The sequence below is a fragment of the Nicotiana attenuata genome, chromosome 3 (genome assembly GCF_001879085.1).
Source record: "Nicotiana attenuata strain UT chromosome 3, NIATTr2, whole genome shotgun sequence".
Classification (NCBI taxonomy): Eukaryota; Viridiplantae; Streptophyta; class Magnoliopsida; order Solanales; family Solanaceae; genus Nicotiana; species Nicotiana attenuata.
The window spans coordinates 69,049,995-69,068,133 of NC_031991.1; the positions used below are offsets into that span (position 1 = coordinate 69,049,995).

Genomic DNA, 18,139 nt, shown 5'->3' on the forward strand with positions numbered 1-18,139 from the left:
GATACACACACAGGGGGGGGGGGTGATTTGTATGGTACCCAATTTTCGCTTATCTGAACTATAGAAGGACCTGGTTCTTCTAGGTGTTCTATCTAGTGCTGTTTGCGGAATAATAAATACAGAAAATAAAGAACACGGAGATTTTTACGTGGAAAACACCTGACTCAAAAGGTGAAAAAACCACGACCTACTACTCAGTAGGATTTTCCCAAACTTTTACTAAAATCACTGAGCTAAAACAGCATTTACAAAACTCTTTGTAAACTTAAGGATTAACTCTAATCCCGTTGTGGCAACCAGCCTCTAACTGCTGCGACAACTTTAAGTTAACTCTAACTTGAATACTCAAAGTACATATTATAATTGCTTCTAGATAAAGCTGAAAGGTACAATATGAAAACACCTACTACAATTGAACTAGAAATAAAGAAAGATACATAAAACTTTTTATGGAGCTGGTTCTTCAATCTGGTTCATCTAGCTTCAGGTTTGCACACTTGAATCACGCACGAACTGCTTGCAAAAAGCCTTGCTATTTTGCTCTCAATTCACGTTTAACTTCTGCGTTTTTGTGCAACACGATAATGTGAGAACATCCTGCAATTTATAGAGTTAGTAGATGAAGAAATAACTAGAGTTTTGATGCAACTCTTCCTTGGTGGAAGAGTTGTAGTTGATTTCAACTTCTAACTCCTTCCCTATCTTGGATAGTGTTCTCTTTGAGTAAGGAGTCCTTCTCCTTATCAATTATGCAACCTTTTCGATCAGGAGATATTAAATACACCAAGTTAAGCTTATCTCCTTCACGTGCATCCCACATGCTTGAATCTGCCCGTTTTTGTACACCTGAGGGATGGACCTGCGGGATGGACCTGGTTCATGTCTGAGTTCCTTTGTCAGTCTTCAAAACTAACCTTTACTTGGGCCAACACACTTTGTTGCACTCTTTTCAAATCCAAAGGAATTATACATCAAAGTAGTTGTGTACACACCCCTTAACAGAATGGGGTAGTGGAAAGGAAACACAGACACCTTCTTGAAGTTAGTAGAGCTTTAAGATTTCAAGCTCACATTCCTTTAAATATTAGGGTGAATGTGTTCTAGCAGCAACCTATATCATTAATAGGCTACCCAGTACTGTTTTGAATGGAAACACTCCTTATGAGTTGTTTCATTGTCGTCCTCCTAACCTGCATCATATGAGAACTTTAGGATGTTTGTGTTATGCCACAAGACCCAATTACAGTGATAAATTTTTTGCCAAGTCTTGGCCTGCTATCTTCATGGGTTACTCTTTACATCAAAAGGGTTACAGACTCTATGACATTGAGTCTGGAAAGTTTTTTGTCAATAAAGATGTTGTATTCAAAGAACATATTTTTCCCTTCAAATTTTCGAGATCTCATTTCCTTCCTTCCAAAGCATCTTCTCCTCCTTCTTTCCATCCCGAACCTCCTCTCAACCCCATACCTGCACCTTCCCTTGATTCAGATTCTCCCATTGAGTCTTCACCTATCTTCCCTGCTCCATCATTACCTACTATTTCACCTGACACTATGCCAACCTCTCCTATCCCTTCTCCTACCTCTGTTACTCCTATCACTACCACTCTTGATCAACCTAGAAGAGGGTCACCAGACCTTCTATCTGGTTGACTGATTATGTACATCCTCCCTTACCCACTACTTCTTCTTCTTCTTCTTCCTATCCTATTCAACAATTTTTTTCCTATTCCCACCTACCCTCACATTTTAGGTCATTCTTTGCTTCTTTTTCTTCTGATACTGAACCCTCCTTTTTCTCTCAAGCTAGTAAGGATGCTAGGTGGTTAAAGCCATGCAATTGGAAATTGAGGCTCTTGAGCAAAACCACACATGGGAAGTAGAGGATCTACCTTCTAGTGAGGTCCTCATTGTGTGCAAATGGGTGTACAAAATTAAATATAATGCAGATGGTTCAGTAGAAAGGTTCAAAGCCAAACTAGTTGCTAAGGGCTACACACAACAAGAAGGTCTGGATTTCCATGATACCTTCTCCCCCGTGGCCAAGTTAACTACTGTCAGGACTGTAGTTGCTACTGCAACCCTTAAGGGCTGGTCTGTCCTTCAAATGGATGTTCATAATGCCTTCCTCAATGGTGATCTTGAGGAAGAGGTCTACATGTCCCTGCCCCAAGGCTTTAGTAGCCAGGGGAAGCATAGCATATGTAGGCTACTAAAGTCCTTATATGGTCTAAAACAGGCATCTAGGCAATGGAATTTGAAACTAACTTAAGCTCTCAAAGAATCTGGTTTTACTAAAAGCAAACATGATTATTCACTATTTACCAAGGCTGACAAATATAAGTTTGTGCTTGTGCTAGTATATGTAGATGATTTACTTGTAACAGGAAATGTTCTAGAGGAGATTCAGAATGCAAAGGCTGCATTACACCAGAAGTTCAAGTTAAAAGACCTAGGAGAGTTAAGATACTTCCTAGGGATAGAGTTTGCAAGGTCTAAAGAGGGAATACTGATGTCACAAAGGAAATATGCACTTGAACTGATCTCAGATGTGGGATTAGCAGGTTCAAATCCTAAAGATACACCTATGGAGCAGAATATGTAGCTCAAACGTACAGAATTTGACAAAAGTATAAATGCTGACACCTCTGATGAAATACTGGAAGACAGGGGGAGTTTTCAAAGGTTAATCGGAAAACTTTTATACCTCACAATATGTAGACCAGACATCTCTTATGCAGTTCAATGCCTAAGTCAATTCATGCATGCACCTAAGAGATCCCATTATGAGGCAGCTCTACATATAGTCAGATACATAAAGAGACAACCAGGTCTAGGAATCCTCATGTCAAGCAAAGGGACACAACAGATTGAAGCTTACTGTGACTCTGATTGGGCATCTTATCCCATGACAAGGAAATCTGTGATTGGCTACTGTATTAATCTAGGCGATTCATTGATCTCTTGGAAAGCTAAGAAACAGAGCACTATCTCTAGAAGTTCTGCTGAAGCAGAATATAGAAGCATGGCATATATAGTGACAGAGTTGGTTTGGCTTAATGGCTTGCTGAAAGAATTAAGAATGGATGTGAAGTTGCCAATGAAGTTGTTCTGCAATAACAAAGCTAATCCTATGTATCATGAGAGAACAAAACACATCGAAATAGACTGTCACTTCATAAGAGAAAATATACAAGAGGGGCTGATTGAAACTTCTCACATACCAAGTCAACAACAACCAGCAGACATTTTGACAAAGCCTCTTGGGCATCAGCAGCATGCTTTTTTGTTGTCCAAGTTGGGAATGAAAAATATTTTTTATTCTCAACTTGAGGGGGAGTGTAGAGATGTAAAGTCTAGTTGAGGGTACTTGTACATTGTGCTATTTAACATGTAAACTTCTAGGTGACTCTATTAGTTAATTAGTTAAGACAAATTAGTAGTTTTGTATATATAAACCATACTCTAGTACAATGCAGTAATGTGAGAAAGAAAAGATATACAATGTTTCTCTCTCTTCGATCCTCTACTTTACTTTCTGCATTTCCTCTCTTCTCACTAGATCTTACCTCCATGTCCATGGCAGATGTAGCTTGATCCTGCCTCCATGTCCATGGCAGATCTAGCTTGATTTTGACATAATTATTTTCTTTAACCATTTTGACACCCCTATCTGTACATATATAACTTAAAATCTTTCGAGAAATGGAGGGGTTATAATCTGGAATACTCTAATTCTCCCTCCTTTCCCTTTGGGTGGTTATTAATTGATAATCTCATGTGTCTTTTCTCTTACATATATGAAATGAAAGTTCTAGTTGTTATAACTTAATATGTTTTAATACTGCAAATGGAAAAACATTAGGCTATTTGTAAAGCTTACCATAATTACTGGGTTTAATAGCTTTAATTTAGTCCAATTTATGCACCAAACTTCTGTTCTGTGCCCAAACTAATATTTGTGTGTGTATGTGTACTTTTACCATTTAAGGTGAAAAAGATTACTAGAGATTTGATAGACTCGGATACAACATGGGGTTTAACGTGAACATAAAGCATTTACTCATGTAGATATCATGGTATTAGCTTTTAAGAGGCTCTCAATCGTTCAATACATAATACATGAAAATGATGTTCTACATTGATCATGCAACATTTGTTTTCGTGGAAATGAAGTTTAAAGTAAAAAGATACACAACAATGTCAATACTATATATGACGTTAAGACAATTATTTGCCATTTAACGAATGAGAGGAAAGTATTAGAAGTACTGCATTTAAGCGTGTAAAATGTTGTGACAAGTTCAATGTAACTAGAGGATTGCACACCCTCTTTGGTAAAATTTCGACCTATATATTATGGTTTGGACATTTATATGTAGTGCATTTTGACCGGGGAAATGTTTTTTTTTTTTATAGGTCAATGACTACAATTTAAACTTGTTCGTAATAAATATTTTATGAAACTCGATGTTTATACTAAATTAAATAATTTAACTTTAAAATATTAAGTTAAATTAAAAATTCCTTACGATCGATTCTAATATAAATATTTGATGCAAATAAATTTTTACCTTTATCAACGACGGCAACGTCGGTTGGAGTGTAGTGGGAGTGGGGGCATCACGCATCACTCTTGTCCTTATAAAAACAAGTGGAGTGACGAGAGAAAAACAGCAACATCGTCAGTAAACTGTGGTTCTGTGTTTTTGGTTCTTACTCCTTTGTCCTCTTTCACCATTTCTTTTTTCCTTGGTTCCAGGCTCGCCATTTATTTTGACATAAAGAAAAACTTTTTAAATACACCTACAGTTGTTATTATTCTTATGAAAACACTCACTTTGAAAATGACCTTAGATAAAGTGGCTTGTCTTTTGCGATGGATCTAAGAATTTTATCTACTGTATGTTTAACTTCTTATGAGAATTTTGTAACATTTTCGTAGACAATCGAAATTGAGAGTGACCTACATACCATGGCTTGTCTTTCGAAACTGTAGTATAATTTATCTCCATTCAACATTTTTGTAATAAAACCTGATTTGCATAATTTCATTTATTGTTCTTTAATCACAGGACTTTAGCTTTAAATATGAATCTCAGTGGCATTTGGATAGTTTTTTTTTTTTTTTTTGTCGAAAAATTAACCTAGAGATCTTTAAGTACAAAGGGTACAAGCCATTTGCTGTAGTAATTATATGCTGTTTATCTTCACTAATTTAGACAACCTTTTTAATTAAATGTTGTCCTACTTGTCTCTTCGATTTGATTATAAACTTTTCTGCATATAGTAATTTTTCATCAGTGGAGAAAAGATGCTTGAGAGGGAGAGAGTGACGTTCGTATAAATTAATTAAGCCAACACAATCATATTATAATAGTGATGCTTTCTCTTATATTCTAATCCACCAAGAAGAAACAAAAAGAACATACTAGTTTTAATATTCTACATGGATCTTATTAATATAATATGAACTGCTTTTTCTGTTTAAAAGGGAAAAAGCTAATTAAAAGTGACGATTGTCGAGAAGAAAGCAAACCAATCTTCACAAATCCCTACTATCTGGCCGTAAGCTCTCTAACTTGCCAAGTTGGAAGGAACATGTCAAAGAGGAAATGGCTCTTTAAAGTTCTTGTCTACACAGGATATTAAGAATTGTTTAAAAGATATGGCAAAATTTAATTCTTTTGAGTTTTTGAAAACTTTGTTTCTTGAGCTCTTTTTGCAAACAAACTTAGAGTTATTTCTTTTGTAAATTATAGAAAAATCTGTAATGTTCCACTAAAAGAAAGAAATATGGTCACATCCAGTATCGTCATCATCTGGAAGTAAATTGTTATGCTAACATCTTTCAAATTTATTGTAATTAAGTAGCCAAAGTCCAACTAGGTCTCCCTCCTCATGCAACAACCGATCACCAGTCAGTTTCTCATGCAGCTCTAACTGTTTATTTATTTTCCCCTTTTATTCGTAAAAAGGGTAGAAGAACAGCTGTGTCTTCCTCTTCTCAAGAAGTTATGGTATCAGCTGACCATTTACCGCTGATCACATACTTCTATGATTACCAGAGTCCTACAGCTTTAAATAGTTCTTACCATAATAAAATAAAAGTCTGTCGAATAGAAGTCTATCTTTCGACCATATTTATTTTACTAAACCATAATATTGAATTAAACGCGACCAAAAGTTGTCGCACAACTAGGTATTGCAGGGTGGTTTTACATCTGAGGACCTGCCACCTGCAGCAGCAACATGGAAGCTCATATTAACTGACACGGCCCCAAACTGCTCTTCCACGACCGCGACCACCTCGTGTAGTGCCATGTCCTCTGCCACGATATGAGCCTTGAGATGCCCCAGCCCAGCGTGGTCCCTGTCCATGACCTCGTTGAGGTTTTGGGATCTCTCCAAATGTCTGGGACACATTAACAAGTTGCTTAATGGAATGAAAAATGATAAGCATTTATAATCATGTGGGCCAAAGAATGAGGTCATTACCTCAGCATCTTTTTTCCTTTGTTCAGAGAGCTTCACTTTCCCAGAATCATGATCAAGTGCATCACAAGAAAGAGAATCAAAGAAGTCATCCTTACTGTAAACGGGCTGCAGAATAAATAGGAAGTTAATAAATAACCAGACAGAAAAGCCACGTGCACAGAGCATGCATGGATAAGAAACCTTAGACAACTTATAAATTAACTTGTGTGAATTTCCACCAGCTTACCTTGCTATCTTCTCTTACATGTGCTTCTCTGGCTTCACCCTTAACACCATCCATCTCTTTGTCATCCTCATTTCCGTCATCTGATTCAGCTTTGTTATTTTTACCGAGTAAGTCCCACACCTCTTCCTTATTGAACTTTTCATTCATCGCCTCAAAATCAAAATCCTCCTTAAATCTTGTTTTGACACGGGGATGCTGAATCTGAAAAACAAAAGTTATACTGGGTAAAGATGTGAGACTATATTGTTAACAAACGAACAAGAAAATAATCAAGGAAGAGAGCAATACTAAGCGCTCACCTTTTCCTATTTGCAAAAGATTTGAAAGAAAAAAGGAATCTCCGCTAAGGAGAGGGGTGGGGCTGAACTGTAGGCTTTAAGAAGAAACAGGATATGTATCCAAATAAGCTATGTGTTGTTTATAAGGAAAGCAAATAGATTTGAAAAGGAGCGAGCAAACAAGTGTTTCACAATAACAATATATGGAAGAAGGGAAATCATAAAACTTGCCACAATTAGTTATCATATGTGACAAGAATCTATAGTGATACTTTGAACGTAACCATGGTAGAAAATAGAAAATGTACATGTGAGACAAGAATGAAATTTTGGACCAAGAGAAGTGGATTAAACAGGCGGGTACATCAAAATAAGGAAATTTGACATAACAGAATTGCATAAGGCTTAAGTTGTTCCATGCAGTAAAACTTGAAAATGAAGTCCAGAAAGTATCGCTACCAGGGCTCCTCAAGGATAGCATGTCTACTCAATATTTTTCTTTAATAAAAGGTCTAGTCAAGAATACTCAATGAGATGAATTCCTCAAACAATGGTCACCTTAGCTCCACGTCCCCGAATATGACTTCCAGCATCGCCATGATTGCGCAAAGGAACACCATTTAGGGGGAACTGTGGAAAGGGGAAAAAGGAGGATGTCATATGCACAATAAGGCGAAGACAAGTAGACAACTCTGAAAATTTAAAAAGAGAACAGAAATAGGCCACGCAAGACAATACAAGTAGAGAACTTTGACCATCAAAAAGGAAAACCTAAAACAAAGAGGCATTTTATCTGAAGAAATGGGATAAGATAATAAACAAGGAGAAGACAGAAACATATCCAACTGGACTAACCCTCTTCCTCTACTCTGATGAGGAAGTAAAGCAGCCCCAACAAGCTGAGAGGGGAAAAAGTAATAATCACTTATGTTACTTACCTTACAATTAAGAGTAAGTCATCAGATGGTTCACTACTAGTTAGCCAAAATGCATGTAAAGTATGGTAGTAATGAAAAAACAGACATGTTCTAAACCTAATAAACTTTACCTCATTTCCTCTTCCAACCGCCTGGTTTCTTGAGCTTTGATGTACGGATAAAGAAACTCCATTTGCCTGAAACGAATTACAAGAAAGAGCAAAAGTCACTTCAGAGTATAGAAAACCTTGAACTCTCTTTTTGGCTTGGCACCAAGGAAAGTGAGACAGAAATGGAGTTTGTCTACCACCCGCAGGTTGGCATCTCTATTAAAAACAGGCCAAAACACCAGTTTAAACTAGCAATTCAAAGAAGTCAAACAAGTTTTTTAAGTTACCACATATCCCCTTCCTCGTGCACGGCCTCTATAACTAAGATTAGTGGATGCAGGGTCTCGATGAGCCTGAATGCATAAAAACGTCCTATAAGACACATATCACTAATAGAGATATGCGATATGTGTGAAATGAAAATGGAAACAAAAGAGAGAATTACCTGATCTCTTCCCCGAGCAAACTGACCTTTATAATGATGAGATGAAGTAGATCCATGCGACTAGAAGGAGAAGGTAGGAAAAAAGATAAAGAGGGTGTTGTCAAGCACCGAAAGAAGTAAAAGAATATTGACTAGTGTTATTTCAAGACAATGTGATCGAAGCAATTAGAAGAGGGAAAGAGGGTGAAGAAAGAGAAAAGGGGGAGTTTTCAAGCACAGAAACACATAATAGAATCTCCCTCCATGAAAGGAGTCAGCTTATGGCTTATTATATGCACTAACCTGAGGGTCAAACTTTTTTTAAGTGTTAAAGTACGAAGCAAGGAAGATGCTTACATGTTGAATTTCATAGTATCGAAGAACAATTTTGGTTATTATTTGCTACTTTCATTTTTTTTAACCTTAATGTAGTTTACAAGTAACTGCAAGCAACAATAATAAACTTGGTTGTTTTCTGATCAGCAATAGTTATGATTTAACTGATTATTGACAAGGAACAAAATATGGTTTGCACGCGAAACATAATTTAATAATAGGGAAAGAGATGATATCAGCTCATCTGTCTACTATAAGTGGCCACATCATATCATATGAGGAAGAACAAAGCAGGAACTGAGGGAAGAAAGAGTGGACATACAGTTTTAGTTGTGGATTTCGGCAATGACTCCATGGTTTTTTCTGTGCTATCTGATGGCAGAGGTACCACTACTGATGCTTGAGCAGTCTTTGCATTGATATGCGTGGTCTGCAGTGACTGATACGAAGAGGATTGTTTCAGTCCTGACTGTTCCTCAATTGTCATGGGAGATAGTTTTGACTGCTTGCTGAAAGATACACCTGTTGTCTCTCCACTAGATGTTACAGTTTGAGAGATTGTCAGATCAACTGAACTCGATTCATTAGTTACCGGAGCCGGAGTAGCATTAGTTACCGGAGCCGGAGTAGCATTAAGTACTTCTGGCAAAGGAGATGCCATTTTTGGGCCAGGATCCACTGCCAAACTTGAAAGAGCACTAGATCCATTATTTGGCATTGGAATAGACGACAAATTAGACACCAGTTTAGCAAACTGCCCGGGATTGGATTGAACAGATGGTGTTGGCAGCAAGGGAGGCAGTGTATTTGGGGAGCTGGTAGTACCAGTCAGCAGCAAAGGGTGATGGTGTCCAGAAAAGCTGGATACTCCAGCTACAGATGCATTTACATTTTGGTACTGCACTTGCTGCTGAACCGGGGGGAGTGAGGCCACCAAACTCTGTGGCGGCGGGGGAAAACAGTGCTGTTGAAAATGAGAAACTCCTCCTGAGGACCCAATTAATGTTGGCCAATAATTAGGCACAGCAGGTCGACTGATATTTACAGGTGGAGGAGGGAGCGATGAGCCCGAAAGGCTAGAACTTGATGTCAATGGGTCACGGGCCAGATTCAACTGGAAAGGTGTAACAGGGAGAATGGGTTGTGCACTGGTACTAACATTTGCTACTGTTGCAGCACTAGGAGATGTTGAGGCCATAGTTGTAGGTGTGGGTTGAGGAAAATGAGACTGCAAAGAATTCACATGCACAAGGTTAGACAAGTCTCCATGATGTAATCAGAACAACTAATCCGCATAGAGATGAATATACCCGTATTATCGCAGGATCATCGGGAACAGCTGATGTACTTTGAGGTGGTGGAGAAGATATAACCTGCAGATCCTGGGAAACTCAAGACAAAAGGGAAAGAGAGATTCAGAATGAGATCATGTTCTCAGAAGAAAAGAAAGAAATCTTTATAGTAAAGCATATAGCTATTGTTGATTCAATCGAATTTTCATCAATGAAACCTTCAAGCTCTTCCAGAGAATTCAAATTTCATTTCAGCCAACTGAAAACAAGAAGTCACTTTTTTCCTCCTTCAGACTTCTTCCCTATTCCGAGCCATAAGTTTCACATAAACATTGCAAATAATATCTTTTCTATCACGTCTTCCTCTTACAAAACCAAATTGTGGGTAGATTAAAAAACGATATATACAGGATGTTATGTTCACCAACACTGATAACAAACCCAAATATCACCCACTCGATGCCTGCCTTTCAATACCACTTTCAGCGTCCACCTGATGTAACAACCAGGAAGATCTCTTTCTTTCTTACCATTGGAGCCCTGAATGGAAACATATGTTACCATGCAGCTTAGATGAAAGAAGGAAAGAAGAAGAGAAAGCTGAGCACTTTCCCTCCCCTTTTTCCAATTCAGGCATACAATCCTTGCTACAGTATGGGCTTATTAAGAGGAATCTTTCATGAACCATACTGCTCTTATGGGTCTCCGAGGTCTATATTAAAAAGAATACATTTAAGTTATATGTTGTATGTACGAGGATTAGATCGTAACATGTTCAGCAATACTGGATTCTCATCAACTTAGCTAGCTATTCTTGAACATAGGCTGACCGACTGCTGAACTCCTGAACATAGTCAATATAGGGGCTTAGGACCAATGTTGGAGTTCCAAGCTGGCAATTCGTAGAAGCATATGACAACAGCAGAACTATCAATATCAGTCTCTGACATTTTGAGCTTTCCATCCAAAAAAGAGAAACACGCTTCATAGAACAACTATCACCTTCTAATACCTACTTCTCCTAACCATAATGGCATAATCTTTTTCTTCTTTCTGGTTAACCACCTCTCAAATCCTTTTTTCCAGTGCTAGTTAGTTTGATCTGTAGGTCCTTGTGTATTTCTTATGCTGGAAATTTTATTCCTTATCATAATGTTATGCTTTTGTCTAGCAGTACTCCTTAGTATCTCATAATAGCCTCCTAAACCACCAACCTTTTAAGGTGTAGCTGAAGTATAAATTTTATTGAGAAATGAGAACTTAAAGTTAACATCCTACAAAGCTGTTCACTGGAGAGCATACATAAAGCTAATGACACAAAACATTACACAGTTCCGAACCCAAAATTAATAAAATTGATTGTCATGGAGCTTAACTTTCTACGTGATGATTTTCAAATCAAACTCATAAAGTTCTCAAAAGGATAGCATATACCACAACTTCATCAATACCCTCTACCCTGCCCTACCCCTGGTTATAGAGGTCTCATGCCTCTAAAACGAGTTGCATTTTAAGAAGTGACAAGGGGAATCAGTAGGCTTAGTTTGATAGTGAAATAGTATCAGAAGCACGCAAATCGTTAACTATGAACATGAAATTTGGAAAAGCGCCAGTAAAAACTGGCAACTGGAACGAGAATGTAAAACTGCAGAAGAATAACAAAGGGACGTAAGGATTTGTCATGCAAAATTTCTCTTGAATACCTTTAACTACTGCATAACTAAATTAACAATCGCGAAGATAGCACAAGATATTCCTATGAAAGCTAGTGTTTTTATCTCAACAGCAGCTGGTACTACAACTGCATATAGTAACCAAAACTTGTAATCCAGAATAACACAGATTAAAAAAGAGGGAAAAAAAGTTATACGAAAACTAGTGGTTTCGGCTTAATACAAGCTGGTGGTAATCTTGCATGTATTTCTAATAATTAGTCTCTTGACAAGCTCAAAGGTACATCCTCAACAATGCATGCAGGAAGTGGCACTTGAAGAAAACAGGATAGAGATATGAACATACAAAACAGCAGTTTCAAGTGCTTGACAAGACCTTCTTTACTCACCACATTCGAAAACCAAATTTATACTAAACTATTTTGTATAGCTAACACCATCCTGGTGTATATCTCCTCTAAAACTATTTGACTTATCCGGGGAAAAGAATTTAAGCATAGGGTGAAGGAACGTCAACCAAGCAAACTGAAAGATAAGAGGTTCAAATCACGAGGATCATAAGATTACCAAATTCGTCAAAATCTTTACCATATATATAAAATATATAAAATATTCGTCTTGAGGGCATAAAGCAAAACGGTTTTCTTGGCTAATCACCCAATAAACAGTAAAAATTAATAAAACCAGTAAAAACCAAAGCGAATATTGAAAGCAGCTCTCTCATGGAACAAAAAACTAACAATGTTTTACACCTCAAAGCAAGTTTTATTCATAGAATGATCAATGGCTGATGAAGACACGGAAAACTGTCTTTTATCGTAATAGAAAGCACAAGGTACAAAACAAGTAAGCCAATTCGAACCATCAGAACAGCTTCACAACATCCTAAACTGTTTGAAGACAGTCCATTCACCTCAAAAACCCTAGTAGTCAAGTAAGAAAGGTAAAAGACACAAGTAGAGCTAACCTTTATATCACTACCTCGGAAGAATATGAACTCATAGACTTTGTCACTCGGAGAGACCTGAGGTCCATCAGTTCTTCGTCCTTCTGTCCCAAAAGATTTCACTGCAGCCAGATATAGATTATTTAAGCGTCAAAAGTCTACATGATACGAAGCAAAAAATTTGACATGAGAACAATGTTCTATGCCTCCAGAACCAATCCATACTAATACATAAAGCTGGCCAAACAACTGAGTTGCTATCAATAGGAATAACACTAGATACATTTAAAATATCACAATAGTAGATTGGCAACAAACAAAATACAGGAACTACAAAATCATCATATTGCTTGACAAAATGGAGATCAGTAAGTAAAAGATTCGCTTTTTTGGGTTGCCTGTAGTAGAAAATTTGTAATTTCTTTACATAAAGAGAGAGCTTTATTTCCAAACAGTAGTTCTAGAAGTTATCATTCATTTCTAACCATACTCGATTTTGAATTCGTCGACATGCCTTAAAAGCAACTGGAAGCTTCATTAACTGAATCCAAATATTCTTCCTTTTAAGCACTTACTAAGGAGACTGGCAGAGATACAAAAATCCAAAAGAGCTCACACTTTCTAAGTTACATTTATTGACTGCACCTCATATTAGATATCGATTCAATGACAGACCAATCAGTCACCAGGATTCAAAATCTCGCATTACAATTTTTTGAAAAAAATACATCATGACTATTTTTTATAATAGCATTTACCAACCACGCAAATCATTTTGCTTAGGCATGCATGTTTGTACATATTCGCCTATGCATACATGAATCATGCAGAATTTAGGGTGTAACGATGCTCAGATGGCTACAGAAGTTCCATAAGCCTTTCCATATTTTTTTGTTATAAAAGCAGTGTTGGGGCCGACTTAAGAGCACCTCGACTACTCCACCAAGTCCATGCTACTTTCCATCAATATGGTACCGAGTAACTCTGCCTACCAAGACTTATGCATGTGTAAAATCACATAGTATTTTTTGTCTCTGCTGAGATTTGAAACTCGGTCTCCATGGTTTTCATCCACTTTGTTGACCACTAGACCACGCCATTGTTACCCTTAAGATCTTCCATTTAATCTGCATGACCAAACCAACGCCACCCAAACCACCACCCTTTTATGGTTGAATCTTGAAAAAGATTTATTTCTTGGAAGTTCGAAACTTCAGTGGTGAATTTCATGAAGAAGTAATTCACCTAATATGAGGCTATACTAACACGTCCAGTACCCAATACATAGATGGCCTAGTTTTACATCATGGGGAGGTTTGTCCCATAAAATGCTTCATATGATTATAAGCAGCATAAGAACATCATATGCCATTTCATTCACTTCTTTTTTCTGCCCTATGTTACAAGTAGTCTTTTAGATGCAAACTTTTATGACTAAATTTAAATGTCTTTGCCAATTTCCAAATTAACATTATATCATAGAACCTTTCTCCAAAAAAAATCAGCTAATACGACTTCCGGGATTTTCCAAATGATCAGGAGAAAATGCATAGTTAGTTTCTAAATATGGACTTAGATAACTATAAATACTCAGTTAACCACGAATCACAATATACATATTGAAAAATATATAGAAGTAACCAAAAATTCACTTTTTTTATGACCGAGAAATCCATCTGGGGCCAACCCTTGGGACCAACTGCAGACTTTGAAACCGGGGATAATGGGCCCACCCCTCTATTGTTCTCCATTTAGATACCAGCCTTAGTGTAACCAAAAATCCAACTTGTCTAGAACTTAAGATGAGCTTATTTAGGAACAGAATTCTAGAAAATGTTATTCCCTCCATCCCAGAATGAATGGTGTTATTCAAAGTATTGAGGAACCATAAAAGGATCTAATAATCAAATATACAAGTAAATTATGGACGATGATTCATTCATTATTTGAGAATGGAAGTTCAAGTTTACAGCTAAATAATGAATAGTTTAAACCATGCTCTTAAATAATTGGAAATATTTGGAAAAAAAATGAGTCAGTCTTGGTAAAAGCAAGAACTGTTTGGCTCTTCAAAGCAGTTATTCAAAATGGGATAGAAGTAATAAAACAGATTTGTCAAAGCAAGTAGACCTACCACAGAAGAAAATAAATTGTAAAGCATATATATCAGTAAAAGATGGTGCATTATATGGATGGAAAGAAGCATTCACAAAGCTGGTCTCGAATGGTGTGCAAAATCCTGGTCTAATATATGTTCAAACAAAGTTAACATTTCCAGTTTACCAATTGTGTAATAATTAGAGATGCTTTATTTCAAAATAATTATAGATGTCACTTTCTTTCAAGTCAAACATGATCTTCTGATCTACGTGACAACCTCCGCTTCCAAATTCACAAATCACAGACAAAACAAGGATGTGGACTGCGATGGTAGAAGAAGACAAAAGAAAAATTGGCAACATAACGAATCTTGCTCGAAAAGGAGATGCAGGTTGTAGACTCTATGATCCTATTACATGTATGCATCTCAAAGTTACTCCCGGTATTGAATACCGCTGCATTTGGTATAATTGAATATCCTACTAAGATGTTTGCTTCCTAATTTGGTGAATTCCTACGGTGTCATTAAACTTCTGAAGATTCTTAATTAGTTTATAAGTGGCAGCTCTATCATGTTGCTTGGTGCTGTTATGTTTTACACATGCCCTAACAAAGTAGTGAGAAAGAATAGTTTATGGAACTTTCCACGACCCATTCCCTATCTCTTTGCTCCATTGAATCTCTTCTTTTATGCAAAGTACTATACATGGATATGCCCTAACAAAGTAGTGAGAAAGAGAAGTGCAATGAACTGTCATTGCATGTCATCTTTCTTTTTGCGAAGCGCAATCCATAGAAACCTTTTCCCTCCTACTCTCTCTCCCCTTGATTGAATGCTATCTGCTTTCCATTTTCCACTTCATACGATTTTCCTATCTTTTCCCTCCCCAACACTAGATGACTTACATCCCCAATCTTTAAAACCATGTGAGTGATTTTCTTTTGGAACAGTCCATGTGATTGATTTTCTTTTGGTACAGTCCATGTGATTGGATATTTTATCATATAATTTCAAAAGTTTTAATCTTTATTTTTTCTTTTCTTGGAAAATTTACATCTTTTTTCCTTCTTTCAATATCCTCTGGAACAGAACTTCAATTATAACAGAAAAAAATATGATAACTGATAACAACAGTAATACTAGCTATAAGAAAAGGATTCAATTTACTAATGCTGATCACCAGAACTCACATAACACACATGCACACTACAATCGCTACAGAATTTCAAATTAACAAGAGAATGATTCTTTCTCAGTAGTTTAAAAATCGAGACAAGAAAACCACGAAACCGCTAAGAATTGGCATAGATAACAAACACAACGTTAAAAAAAGACACAGATACAACCAAAAAAAAAAAAGAACAAAAATCAGTATCAGAGTAAGAGAAGGAGAGCAAAAAAGTAGTATACCGTTACGAAGACCAATGGTGGAATCGTGAGAGTCGAGATGAAAAAGAAAACCTTCATAACGAATATCGGATTTTGAAACCAAACAAATGAGACTCCCAATGTAGGAGTCGGCCGTCTTGGCCGCGGTCACTGTCGCCGCTGCCATTGTTGTTTGAGTTGTGTGAAACCCTAAGGGATAGTTAACGAAGAATTTATAGCGGAGGAAAAAAGAAGAGATTACAAGAATCGGAATGAGGAAGAAGAATCCAGATGAAACCGCTTCCCGTTTTTTGTTTTAGGTGTTACTTGTCAACAACGAGGAACGAAGCTGTTTCTGCCTTCTGCCTAGTGTATGTATGCACTGAACTGTTTTTCCCTCTCCATTTAATAGTCCTCTTTTTATTATTATTATTATTATTATTGTTTTTTCTTTTGGTTTATTCCTTTTTTCTGTATTCTAGTGCACAAAATGGGTCCATTCCCACGTAGGAATTGGATATACTTTTTTTTTTCCTTTTTTTAAGGACCTTGGCTATTCATCTACTCTATTATTATGAAATGGGACATAGACAACGGAGTACGTCATACCTCTATATGGGGTGTACAACCGAATTGAACCAAATTGAAAAGTCAAATCAAATCGATTAAAAAATCTGACTTGGTTTGGTATTGAGTAAAAAAAACTCGAACCAACCCGATATATAAATATATAATTTTTATATATATTTTTAGGATTTTATACAGAATTTTCTTTAAAAATGTCTAGAAATATTTGGGATTCTATTGCGGGATATAAATTTTAATAGAATATGAAGTGCTCCATATTTACTGACCTTAAGTAATGGGTTGTATGATCACTTTCTTATCAAGTGTTACTGAAATGCGTCTATCTCTTTGTTCTTCCATATTCATAACACATGTTAAGATCTATTGAATTCTTATATCTTTTTTGAATGTTAAGTGGTTATTAATATTTAGGCATCACATTGATTTTTATGTTTAATTACTAAATTTGGTTAACCTGAAAGTGATATCAACGAGAAATTATTATCAGGCGACTAAAAAAATAATTATTATGTGTTACTAATAGTATTCTCCGATAAGAATATTTTATCGATAATATGTTTGTCAATTTTTTTTTTATATTTTTACTAAATAGATATTTACTTATCACAATTTAACAAAGTAAGATTGAAAAAATATGTAAGTAACAAAAAACCTGAAAACCCGAAAACCCCAATGATAGCTGGAGAGTTCATGATTGATAGAGGCAACTAAGTCACAACTATAAGAAATATGCAACCAAGGAAATCAACAACGGGAGAAACCATTACCTTAGACCTTTATTGCAACTGTTTACAATTCAAGCATAGTTAGTTTTCAGTTGTTTATTTATTTTCAGTTTTAGTCGCAATCTTTATAATTTAGAAAATTGTTCAATCTTGTCTTCTTGGTGATATTAAACAGATACAACTAAGCCTTAGTTTTCTGTGGGATTCGACTCCGGACTTTTAGACCGGATTATATTTGNAAATATACATATCTGGCTCAACAAGAAAACGCCTATATCACTTCCAAGACTGAACAAAACTACTATTTCGCTTTGCAAACACACAGGGCAAGTTCTAGGCATCAAATGCAATGCACTGAATAACGCAAAACCTTACACACACATGGCACATAACTCACTCAGGATTGGATTCATAGACACTCTAGTCAAAGCAGTTAAGCAAATTTAAAATCATACAATTTAAGGTACTTATGCAAGAGTCAAAAACTGAGCCTAAGCGTCACAGCCAAAGTACTCACTATTCTCAAGGCATAACCAAGTCAAGAGATATTGCTTCAATTCAAAACACAACACAATGGCTCCTACTCCCAAAAAAAAAACTAACTACACCCGGTTCAAATAAAACCCTTGGAAAAGAACCGCGACACAAAGAAAAA

General features: G+C 36.5%; 1 protein-coding gene across 1 annotated transcript; it reads right to left on the reverse strand.

Annotated features, from left to right (window-relative positions):
• On the reverse strand, positions 5,815-16,545 carry LOC109224034 (protein decapping 5-like). Its single transcript, XM_019388576.1, has 11 exons — positions 16,214-16,545; positions 12,724-12,824; positions 10,102-10,173; positions 9,114-10,019; positions 8,477-8,536; positions 8,319-8,384; positions 8,053-8,118; positions 7,563-7,634; positions 6,727-6,927; positions 6,501-6,605; positions 5,815-6,417 (listed from the first exon to the last, which is right to left on the reverse strand). Exons 1-11 carry the CDS (start codon positions 16,356-16,358, stop codon positions 6,268-6,270), a joined length of 1,944 nt encoding a protein of 647 aa, XP_019244121.1. The 5' UTR covers positions 16,359-16,545; the 3' UTR covers positions 5,815-6,267.